Genomic DNA, 13,029 nt, shown 5'->3' with positions numbered 1-13,029 from the left:
TCGTGCCTTACCAGATAGCTGAACCTTTTCAAATATTCATCGTCGACATGGGGAAACTGGTAGTTTCAAGAAAGGGACTCCGGAAGGTAGACCTCGTGTAGTAAGAACTCCTGAAATTGAGGAAGCGGTGCTGCAAGAAATTGAGGAACATCCTGAGACGAGTACGAGGAAGATCGCTAGAACTCTGGATATTTGTCATCAAATTGTTTGGCGTATTTTGGTTGATTTTTTGTTATATCCATACCATATTTCAAGAGTGCAGGCATTACTCCCCAGAGATTTTCCACAGCGTGTGAACTTCAGTCAGTGGTATCTACAAAGTATTGCACTAAATCCGCAGTTTGAGACACAAATTTTGTTCACAGACGAAGCAAATTTTTCTCGGAATGCCATTCAAAATTTCCATAACAATCATGTGTGGGCTGAAGAAAATCCCAATGCAATAACTGAATTCCATTTCCAACACCAATTTTCGGTTAATGTATGGGCAGGAATTATAGGTGATCATCTAATAGGCCCATTTTTTCTTTTCTCGAAGAAGACCTACCTGGGTTATTGGAAGATGTGCCACTTGCGTTAAGGAATCGAATATGGTACATGCACGATGGCGTCCCTGCTCATTTCAGTGTAATTGTCCGAAACCATTTAAATACAGTTTATCCTAATCGTTGGATAGGTCGCGGAGGACCTCAGCAATGGCCAGCAAGATCCCCCGATCTCAACAGTTTAGATTTTTTTATGGGGTCACCTTAAAACTCCCGTTAATACTTCAGAAGATTAAAGAGAGCGAATAGTTGCCTCGTGTGAAACTATACGAAATACGCCGGGAATATTTGAACGGGTGCGTAATTCCATGCGTAGAAGGGCGGAAGCATGCATACTAAGTGCAGGTGGCCACTTCCATCAATTTTTATAATCAGTTTTGGTATTATTACTAATTAACAAATTTGTGCTATTCGTTTAGACTTACTGTCACAAAATAAAATAAAACTCGTTTTTGTGAAAAATTTATTTTTTTGCAGATTATGTTTTCAAATAATATTAGGGAATTGGTAATGCGTTATGAAACAATTTTCAGATTCTCATTCATTTTAGAATTGATCTAATTTCTTAATTTGCTTTCTGTCGATTTTTATTTTTTTGAGTGAAAATCATGCGTCGGACATAGAAATACCACGAAATCAAATTTTCTCAAAAATAAATGAGGATTTTAAAAATGATTTTATTTTGAAAGAAAGCATTGGCGTAGTACTTTTTTCCCAAAAATATTCAATGCGAAACCCGTAGGGATGCCACTGTTTGAAAAAATGCAAATTTGTGTACATCAGAAAATGCGCCTTGAGGCATGGAACATACGTACCAAATATGCCGAAGATGTCTACAAAATTATCTCAGTTATTATTAAAAAACTGATTATTTTTGAAAACTTTGCCACCCTGTATCTCAAAAGTTAAGGCGTTTATGACATACGTCCATAGGAAGTTTTTTCTTGAAATGGATCTAAGAATTACCTCCTTGAATATTATCATGTGTTTAAGGAACACCCTGTATACATCAACAACTGTTCAGACTTTTCAGTTGGTGGTCTGCGCACCCGCACCGAACAGTTTTGATTGAGTAGTGTGCCCCCACCCAACCCAACCAGACTAAACTATCGGCCGATAAAAAGTCTGTAGTGTGCGGTTGCCCTTACCAGAGACAACCAACGAGACTGTTAAGTTAATAGGAAAAATGGTTCTGTTGTGAAGCGATCGCTTCAATCAGGTCAACTATTCATCGATCCTTTTCTGGCACGTTATCTCTTAAGGAGAGTAGCTCTCTTTAAATATATATTTCTTCTTTCTCTTGTTCATTAGATTTGTAATTAAACTATTTCCCTTCTATAATTAAAAGCCACAGGGTGATGGCGCTACTATCGCGACATGGAGTGTAGCAACGTTGACGAAGTTCACTATTTATCTCTACAAATGCCAATGCCATCATTCAACTGTGTAAAAAAATAAATATTTATAGTTATTGCGTAGAAAGTAAAAACTTAACTCGTAAACATAGTTGAAGTATAGCGCTTTGAATTATACGATATATAAAAATTTTGAAAATAAAGGAAATGAAAATAGGAAATTATTATTGTGAATACCTCCATAAAATTCGATATGAAAGACGGCAACAGTGTATGTTCGTGATTTTATTTACCTACCTAACCTGACCTAACCTATAGATCAAAAACGAAACGACCCTGTTTGCTGTGGTTTATTACATTTGCTGTGATATTGTTGTTGTCTTTTCAATCTGGTGTAAGTAGAGATATTTAAAAACAATGTATTGTTAAGTGTGTGGTTGTGATGAAAATGAGGTGCCCAAGATGCATTGCTTTCCAAGGAATGCTGAGAAGTAAGTACATAAAATGTGTTTCATATGTTTGTGTCTGTTATGAAATATACTACATGTCCAGAGCATTGCAAAAAAAACTAGTTGACGAAATGTATTTTCGCATTATTGTATCTTGTTTTGTCATACAACACTGCCTGATACGTTTTATAGCAGATATATTATAGTAAAAACTCCAATCAAAAGCAAACTGTCATAAGCCATATCAGTGTAAAATCTGATGTAATCTAACACTTTTGCAAGGTATATAGCTCAAAGATAATGAAAATATTGGTTTGACTCCATCTCAACAATTGGAGTTCTTGTAATCGTTTAATGCTTATTTAAAATATTAAATTGTGTTCTGATAACTCATATGCCTAAACTGTAGTACATGAGGGTGGGATATTGAAAAAGTTGCCTTTACTTCTTCTGTTTGTAACTATAGTTCAAATTTTTTAGGTGTAAGTTATGGCAGGATAGTCTGGGAATTCAGTATCCAGGAAATATGAGACATTTGAGAATCTGTAGCACTCATTTCAACAAAGCTGACTATATAGAGAAGTCATGGAAGTTAAAATCCAATGCTCTTCCAATTAAATTTATGGGAGAAAAACAAAATGTCAAAATAAATGAGGAGAAAAGGATAAGTAAGTAGTATTAAATAGGCTGTATATTTTATTATATTTATAATTATAATCCTATATTTTAAATAACTTTCAAAGGTAAAAAAAAACTTATTTTTTATCAAGGTTATATGTAACACTATTAATATTTTATTCATTATCTCATCTTTAGTATTTTTGTGTTTTTTTATATCTCTTATATAAACTTATCTTTTTTGACATACTATCAATGTAGTGAAGTATAATATGCAATACAGGAAAATGTAACAGTTGAAGATCAATCTTTTAATTCTCTCACTGTATATTTTGAATTTGTTTTTTTTTGTGGTATTGTAATTCATCTACTTTATAAATATGTTTGAAAAAATCTTTGTAAACTTACTTTTTTAACAAGTCAAATCATATACTATGTTGTTAATGACTGTGTAAAATTCACATTATTTTATTATTGTAACAGTTTTATTTTTTTACAGATATTTTGGATTATAAAATTATTTTACCATTGTCACCAGTAAATAAGAATATTGTGGTTACTGAACCTATTCCTGGTCCAAGCAAAGAAATATGTGGCATATTAACATGAATTAATTTTTTGTAAATAAAATATTTTGTTGTCTTCTAATTTGTTGTCTTTTTTATATATTATTTATTATGTTTAACCAAAAAAGTATGTTTTATTCAAATAATAAACATTAATTATAGTCCTAAAAATCAAGATAAATGTATCAAATAGCAGCAACATTTATACTCAATTTCTTAGTAACGGATATAATTCTACACATAACTAAAGATATTTCATTATAATGGGAAACATAAATCAGTAGCTTGTCTGCGAAACACAACAAATCTCAATTATCTGAAATTGAGTTGGGACTCTATTCTAATATTGCAAATAGAATAACATCGAATGGATATAAGTTAAAATACTTATATCCAATCAATGTTATTCTATTATTGATACTAGAACTGAGTTCTCACTCAATTCCTGTTAATTGTGGAATTGTTGAGTTTTGCTAACAAGTAACAACTAACTGAAGTTTAAACGGGGGTCTAGAATACCTGGCATAATATTTGAATTTTCCCGCCACACTTTCAACTTTCCGAAGAGGACACGAATAATGCCGAAGCTATGCAACTTGACTGCGTGTCATAGAACTAAAGTCTGGGGTTGTTAGTTCTATACTGCACGCCCTCTACAAATGGCTTTCTTTACAGTTCGCCAGTGCAGTTTTCACCGATCAAAATTTTATCATTAAGTTACTCGTCTCGTTGGTTGTCTCTGCCCTTACCGTACTACCTCGTACTGATTAAGTAGTTGGCCGACTTTTTAATTGAAAAGGAATGAGATGGTCTATTCAACTTTTTTATCGTCCGATTTCAAATCGGTGAGTCTACGTATTTATATGTTTTCATGTGTTAATTAGCAACCAACTAAACTATCGGCCAATTCAAAGTCTGTAGTATGCGTGTGCCCTTAGTCGTGATTCAGTATGCGTAGAGTTTACTTCTTTTGCAAAGGCATTTAACGTGCAGTTCATAGGTAAATTAATAAAATATTCGTATGTTCACGGTCGAGGCCATGAAAAGTTACAGAATAGTATGGAAGTACTCGTTATAAATTATTTTCATTATTTCATACAACTGACTTTGAAATTATTCTAAATAACTTACAAATGCGGACAATAAATTGCTATAATGATAAATTTAGTATTTGAATCAACAAAATACTCTCTGTTAGATTATTATTTTTCCAATAATAAATTTCACATGGAACTAGAGTTTCCATGAAATTTCATGTTTTTCGCAATATGTTCATGTATTTGATATCTGTTCCCAATATTTAAAATACAACAAAACCCTCGATAAGTAGAAATGGAACCTTTGGTGAAAAATGAATCTATTGAAGACACTGTTCTCACACCAGAACAAAAATACGATCTCTCGACGCGCATTTCGCTAACCCGTTAGCATCATCTAGAGATTACTGAAAGTGTAATCTGTGTTATGTTAGTGTTTTATATGTATGTGGACTAACCTTCGTTTAATCTCATACGCAGAAGTAATCCCAGACAGAAAACAGGTAAAATTAAAAAGTCATTAATATATAAATAGCGTGAAATGTATAAAAATATGACACAAACTAGGGTGGGGATTATACTAAAATTCTATGATGGATACCTGTGCTAGGTATACCTGAAATAACAAAATATTACCTGACTGGTCTTTAGTTTTTCCCTGATATGGTTCTAATAGTGGTAAACTGAATGTATTAAGGCCATATGTGTGAGGATAATTTAATAAAATTTTTAACACGAAAAGTTACTCTCTCATTGGTCAAAAAAGTTTATCGAAGGCTCTAGAAAAACACCGAGTGTGTACTACACGGTATTTATACATCCTAGCCACTACCATCTATCACATAATGGCGAAAAGCAGTCCAAAATCATTCATTGGTATCATTATCTACAGATTGGGTACTTTAACAAAAAATATTAAGAGCATAAATGACAGTTAACATTCAAAAGTAAATAGGAAATGAACACAATGTAAGCAATGAAATTGTCAAGTAGATAAAAAAATTACAACTTGTTCTCTTGTACTACTAACAATGCCAATATAAAAGAGTGATCAAACAATGGGAAGAGGTTTTGTGTAAGTCAATTAGAAATTGACATAAAAATAAAATTACATGCTTTATAAAATATAATTTTCATATGTACTCAAAATCCAAACATTCTGAAGCAATTAATCTAAAACTTAAAGTCTTCATCTCGTCTCGTTCACACCTTTTCTCCACATTTCAGCGGTAGTGAATCCTGTCATAGGTTTACCGCTAATTCCGCAAGTACCAATTCCCACTCTACCATTCACAGATTCAGGAGTTGCAAATATGCTTTTAGTTTTCAGACCCATTTTCTTGTTTTTAATTGCTTTACTTGCGAACGCGAGCCACTTCTTCTTCTCCCCCTCTCTTTCATCCTCGAACTGTTTGAATCGTTGCTGCTTTTTAAGTTTTTTTTTCTTTAAATATTCTTTGTTGTGCATTTTTGCTTTCTTTATCTTTTCCGATTCTGAAAGTACTCGTTTCTGACCTGTGAATTCACGAAGTTCCGAAAGAGTAGTAACACCTCGATTTTTAAAAGCTTCAAATGTGACATTTACCTGTCCGTCTGGATTTATAGCATCTATCCTAGCTTCATAGTATTGTCCATTTTCATTCCACTTGGCCATGCACGTGTCACCAAGCCTCCATATTTTTTTAGCTCTATTTCCTGCAACAAACTCTTCAATAGCAAGAAGAGATTTCGTAATTTCATCATCTTCTGCAACTCCTATTGGTTTTGTGTATTTAGGTTGAATGGCAGCTTCTTCAGCTTTATTTTGGAGGTCTAAAGTGAGTTCTATCACCTCATTCAAATCGATTTTGAGCTTTTGTAGTTCTTGATTATTTGGATCAGTCAAAAGAGCAGCCTCTACTTGTTGCAGTTGTAGTTGATAATTTTGCAATTCATCAGACATTTTTGTTGTTCAAATATGAAATGCTAACAAATGAAATATCACTATATATTATTTGAAAATTACAAGTATTTACTTCACTTCACAATACACACAATAAGATATCTAACATAACAAGTGACATCCAGTATGACAACTTGTCTTTAAATATACAATGATTGGTACCTGTCCTAGGTACCTGAAATAAAATATTACCTGATTTCAATACCGTATCTGAAATACCAAAGTAATAATTATTCAACTCCTATAACATATCAAAATTACTGACTATTGATCCAAAAACACTACTTGTGGATTGCTTAAATACCAATGGATCTACATTAGGTCTATCGTCTATTCAGATTTAAACAATTCATCTATAATCTAGACCTCAAAAAAAATTCTGTACAAAATTTTAGTGGAAACTCATTTGAATTATGTGAGTAGGTGTATCACGAAATTACCTGAATTTGATAGAAGTCTCTCAAAGAAAATTCCTCAAAATTATTTTGCAAAAAGATCTAAGATATTCTAGTGAATCCCTTTACTCTGAAACACAAGTAATGGACGTAAGACTCTATAACGTACAAGTATGTATTAAACAATATACTTACCCATTCCAACAGTTATAGATACAGAAAAATAGGTATGTTAGTCAAACATTCTTAACAGAAATAGAAAGAAAGGAAATACGTTATGTTATAGAAGAGTAAAAAAAAAGTTAAATGCTTTTATTTATATAAACATCGTACTTTCAGATGTTTGTTGTCTTTATTTTATATTGAGTGTATTTTATTTAGTGTACCAATTTATATTTTTATTACACAAACTTGTAAATTATAAATATTAATTTATTTCTTTCATCAGAAGTTTCAGATGTTTTTTGTGTTTATTTCATTCAGTAATGTTTTATATATACGAAAACAATGAAATAATAATGTTTATTTAATTCTATTTGATGTCTTTCATCAGAAGTTTCAGATGTTTTTTGTGTTTATTTTATTCAGTAATGTTTTATATATACGAAAACAATGAAATAATAATGTTTATTTTATTCTATTTGATATCTGCACCTCTTGGAAATATGCACCTCTTGGAAAAAACAGCGTACCCACCATAGCAATAAAAAACGAATTCTCTGTATGTACAAACGTCAGTAGCTAATATTGATGTTGGTTTAAAGTAAGGTGTTGGTGTTAAAAACTGTCACAGCGCGTTTTGATTGATTTTGAAGTGTTATTGAAGTTATTTTGGTAGTCCGCTGTTTTTCTGAATGTCAGTAAATATGGTAAATTATACGAATGCGGAAATGGCGCAAATGCATTACGTATATTGCCTTGCCGATGGTAATGCAACAGAAGCCAGGCGCATTTATCAGGAAAGATATCCTAATCGTGCCTTACCAGATAGCTGAACCTTTTCAAATATTCATCGTCGACATGGGGAAACTGGTAGTTTCAAGAAAGGGACTCCGGAAGGTAGACCTCGTGTAGTAAGAACTCCTGAAATTGAGGAAGCGGTGCTGCAAGAAATTGAGGAACATCCTGAGACGAGTACGAGGAAGATCGCTAGAACTCTGGATATTTGTCATCAAATTGTTTAGCGTATTTTGGTTGATTTTTTGTTATACCCATACCATATTTCAAGAGTGCAGGCATTACTCCCCAGAGATTTTCCACAGCGTGTGAACTTCAGTCAGTGGTATCTACAAAGTATTGCACTAAATCCGCAGTTTGAGACACAAATTTTGTTCACAGACGAAGCAAATTTTTCTCGGAATGCCATTCAAAATTTCCATAACAATCATGTGTGGGCTGAAGAAAATCCCAATGCAATAACTGAATTCCATTTCCAACACCAATTTTCGGTTAATATATGGGCAGGAATTATAGGTGATCATCTAATAGGCCCATTTTTTCTTTTCTCGAAGAAGACTTACCTGGGTTATTGGAAGATGTGCCACTTGCGTTAAGGAATCGAATATGGTACATGCACGATAGCGCCCCTGCTCATTTCAGTGTAATTGTCCGAAACCATTCAAATACAGTTTATTCTAATTGTTGGATAGGTCGCGGAGGACCTCAGCAATGGCCAGCAAGATCCCTCGATCTCAACAGTTTAGATTTTTTTTATGGGGTCACCTTAAAACTCTTTTGTATAAAACTCCCGTTAATATTTTAGAAGATTTAAGAGAGCGAATAGTTGCCTCGTGTGAAACTATACGAAATACGCCGGGAATATTTGAACGGGTGCGTAATTCCATGCGTAGAAGGGCGGAAGCATGCATACTAAGTGCAGGTGGCCACTTCCAACAATTTTTATAATCAGTTTAGGTATTATTACTAATTAACAAATTTGTGCTATTCGTTTAGACTTACTGTCACAAAATAAAATAAAACTCGTTTTTGTGAAAAATTTATTTTTTTGCAGATTATGTTTTCAAATAATATTAGGGAATTGGTAATGCGTTATGAAACAATTTTCAGATTCTCATTCATTTTAGAATTGATCTAATTTCTTAATTTGCTTTCTGTCGATTTTTATTTTTTTGAGTGAAAATCATGCGTCGGACATAGAAATACCACGAAATCAAATTTTCTCAAAAATAAATGAGGATTTTAAAAATGATTTTATTTTGAAAGAAAGCATTGGCGTAGTACTTTTTTCCCAAAAATATTCAATGCGAAACCCGTAGGGATGCCACTGTTTGAAAAAATACAAATTTGTGTACATCAAAAAATGCGCCTTGAGGCATGGAACATACGTACCAAATATGCCAAAGATGTCTACAAAATTATCTCAGTTATTATTAAAAAACTGATTATTTTTGAAAACTTTGCCACCCTGTATCTCAAAAGTTAAGGCGTTTATGACATACGTCCATAGGAAGTTTTCTTTGAAATGGATCTAAGAATTACCTCCTTGAATATTACCATATGTTTAAGGAACACCCTGTATACATCAACTGTTCAGACTTTTCAGTTGGTGGTCTGCGCCCCGCACCGAACAGTTTTGATTGAGTAGTGTGCCCCCACCCAACCCAACCAGACTAAACTATCGGCCGATAAAAAGTCTGTAGTGTGCGGTTGCCCTTACAGTACTACCTCGTACTGATTAAGTAGTTGGCCGACTTTTTAATTGAAAAGGAATGAGATGGTCTATTCAACTTTTTTATCGTCCGATTTCAAATCGGTGAGTCTACGTATTTATATGTTTTCATGTGTTAATTAGCAACCAACTAAACTATCGGCCAATTCAAAGTCTGTAGTATGCGTGTGCCCTTAGTCGTGATTCAGTATGCGTAGAGTTTACTTCTTTTGCAAAAGCATTTAACGTGCAGTTCATAGGTAAATTAATAAAATATTCGTATATTCACGGTCGAGGCCATGAAAAGTTACAGAATAGTATGGAAGTACTCGTTATAAATTATTTTCATTATTTCATACAACTGACTTTGAAATTATTCTAAATAACTTACAAATGCGGACAATAAATTGCTATAATGATAAATTTAGTATTTAAATCAACAAAATACTCTCTGTTAGATTATTATTTTTCCAATAATAGATTTCAGATGGAACTAGAGTTTCCATGAAATTTCATGTTTTTCGCAATATGTTCATGTATTTGATATCTGTTCCCAATATTTAAAATACAACAAAACCCTCGATAAGTAGAAATGGAACCTTTGGTGAAAAATGAATCTATTGAAGACACTGTTCTCATACCAGAACAAAAATACGATCTCTCGACGCGTATTTCGCTAACCCGTTAGCATCATCTAGAGATTACTGAAAGTGTAATCTGTGTTATGTTAGTGTTTTATATGTATGTGGACTAACCTTCGTTTAATCTCATACGCAGAAGTAATCCCAGACAGAAAACAGGTAAAATTAAAAAGTCATTAATATATAAATAGCGTGAAATGTATAAAAATATGACACAAACTAGGGTGGGGATTATACTAAAATTCTATGATGGATACCCGTGCTAGGTATACCTGAAATAACAAAATATTACCTGACTGGTCTTTAGTTTTTCCCTGATATGTTTCTAATAGTGGTAAACTGAATGTATTAAAGCCATATGTGTGAGGATAATTTAATAAAAATTTTTACACGAAAAGTTACTCTCTCATTGGTCAAAAAAGTGTACCTAAGGCTCTAGAAAAACACCGAGTGTGTACTACACGGTATTCATACATCCTAGCCACTACCATCTATCACATAATGGCGAAAAGCAGTCCAAAATCATTCATTGGTATCATTATCTACAGATTGGGTACTTTAACAAAAAATATTAAGAGCATAAATGACAGTTAACATTCAAAAGCAAATAGGAAATGAACACAACGTAAGCAATGAAATTGGTGTCAAGTAGATAAAAAAATTACAATTTGTTCTCTTGTACTACTAACAATGCCAATATAAAAGTGTGATCAAACAATGGGAAGAGGTCTTGTGTAAGTCAATTAGAAATTGACATAAAAATCAAATTACATGCTTTATAAAATATAATTTTCATATGTACTCAAAATCCAAACATTCTGAAGCAATTAATCTAAAACTTAAAGCCTTCATCTCGTCTCGTTCACACCTTTTCTCCACATTTCAGCGGTAGTGAATCCTGTCATAGGTTTACCGCTAATTCCGCAAGTACCAATTCCCACTCTACCATTCACAGATTCAGGAGTTGCAAATATGCTTTTAGTTTTCAGACCCATTTTCTTGTTTTTAATTGCTTTACTTGCGAACGCGAGCCACTTCTTCTTCTCCCCCTCTCTTTCATCCTCGAACTGTTTGAATCGTTGCTGCTTTTTAAGTTTTTTTTTCTTTAAATATTCTTTGTTGTGCATTTTTGCTTTCTTTATCTTTTCCGATTCTGAAAGTACTCGTTTCTGACCTGTGAATTCACGAAGTTCCGAAAGAGTAGTAACACCTCGATTTTTAAAAGCTTCAAATGTGACATTTACCTGTCCGTCTGGATTTATAGCATCTATCCTAGCTTCATAGTATTGTCCATTTTCATTCCACTTGGCCATGCACGTGTCACCAAGCCTCCATATTTTTTTAGCTCTATTTCCTGCAACAAACTCTTCAATAGCAAGAAGAGATTTCGTAATTTCATCATCTTCTGCAACTCCTATTGGTTTTGTGTATTTAGGTTGAATGGCAGCTTCTTCAGCTTTATTTTGGAGGTCTAAAGTGAGTTCTATCACCTCATTCAAATCGATTTTGAGCTTTTGTAGTTCTTGATTATTTGGATCAGTCAAAAGAGCAGCCTCTACTTGTTGCAGTTGTAGTTGATAATTTTGCAATTCATCAGACATTTTTGTTGTTCAAATATGAAATGCTAACAAATGAAATATCACTATATATTATTTGAAAATTACAAGTATTTACTTCACTTCACAATACACACAATAAGATATCTAACATAACAAGTGACATCCAGTATGACAACTTGTCTTTAAATATACAATGATTGGTACCTGTGCTAGGTACCTAAAATAAAATATTACCTGATTGATCAATACCGTATCTGAAATACCAAAGTAATAATTATGCAACTCCTATAATATATCAAAATTAATGACTATTGATCCAAAAACACTACTTGTGGATTGCTTAAATACCAATGGATCTACATTAGGTCTATCGTCTATTTCAAAAATAAGGTAGAGTAAATTCTCAGAACAAGAAGACCTCATAGATGCTAATCTATTAAAAAATCTTCAAATAGGTATACTAATTCAGCCAAGATCACCTTGAATTGTTTTTCGGAAACGTAAAATTGCATGAGTGGTGCAATAATAAATAATAATACCGGAACATTTTTGGATTTGAGGGGTAGTGGAATTTGTATACATTTTCAACAAATGTCTATAATAAATTGTTCATCTGACATACAACGAATAAATAAAACTACAAATAATATTAAATATAATTTAGACATTAAAGATTGACCGATTTTGCCAACTTGTCTGAAGTTGGCAAGCAAGTTATTATGTATATAGCGGGATTTGTAGTAAAAAGTCTTTTAAAACGTTTACAATGTTATCAGTGCATTGAGAGTTTGTTTTTTAATGAAAGTAACTTTAATTATGCTTTATTATGGGTTGAAGATAAGGTAACTTAATTTATCCCTCGAAAGTGTTGTTAAAATTTGCTAATTATGTGAAAAAATTATCGAATATCACTAGCAATAATGTAGAGGAAAAATATCGATATAAACAAAAAAAATTGTATCAGTCTTTTGAAAATTTTGTTGATGTTGATTTTTTTGAAAAATCATAAATCAGATAATTTTTCTGAGACAAACCATATATCAAAATTGAGCTATTTCTGAAAATATTTAGACTCCATTTCATAACCAAGCAGGAAACAATACGTTTTTCCATTTATTCAAATACATTTTCAGTATATCGAATACAAAATCTATTTTAACCATTCACTTCAAATATGGTTCGCTAAACATTAAATAAATGTGTTATTGTCTTGAAATTAGGTTTATCAACATTGAATCCATAACTATTCATAAA

General features: G+C 32.5%; 2 protein-coding genes and 2 pseudogenes across 2 annotated transcripts in view; 2 read left to right on the top strand and 2 right to left on the bottom strand.

Moving 5' to 3' along the window:
- LOC111504778 (glyceraldehyde-3-phosphate dehydrogenase) overlaps nucleotides 1-13,029 on the top strand; it is a 49,061-nt gene that overhangs the window by 26,871 nt on the left and 9,161 nt on the right. The window lies entirely within an intron of this gene.
- LOC141485337 (uncharacterized) lies at nucleotides 1,950-3,615 on the top strand. Its single transcript, XM_074181830.1, has 3 exons — nucleotides 1,950-2,391; nucleotides 2,830-3,017; nucleotides 3,467-3,615. Exons 1-3 carry the CDS (start codon nucleotides 2,363-2,365, stop codon nucleotides 3,574-3,576), a joined length of 327 nt encoding a protein of 108 aa, XP_074037931.1. The 5' UTR covers nucleotides 1,950-2,362; the 3' UTR covers nucleotides 3,577-3,615.
- Nucleotides 5,679-6,651, bottom strand: LOC141485335 (survival of motor neuron-related-splicing factor 30 pseudogene; annotated as a pseudogene).
- Nucleotides 10,989-11,954, bottom strand: LOC141485341 (survival of motor neuron-related-splicing factor 30 pseudogene; annotated as a pseudogene).

Source organism: Leptinotarsa decemlineata, unplaced genomic scaffold (assembly GCF_025532065.1).
Source record: "Leptinotarsa decemlineata unplaced genomic scaffold, Ldec_3_MD MMD2_tig00026316_RagTag_RagTag, whole genome shotgun sequence".
Taxonomy (NCBI): Eukaryota; Metazoa; Arthropoda; class Insecta; order Coleoptera; family Chrysomelidae; genus Leptinotarsa; species Leptinotarsa decemlineata.
Note: the sequence above shows the minus strand (reverse complement) of the source record. Positions and strands in the feature narration are given on the sequence as shown.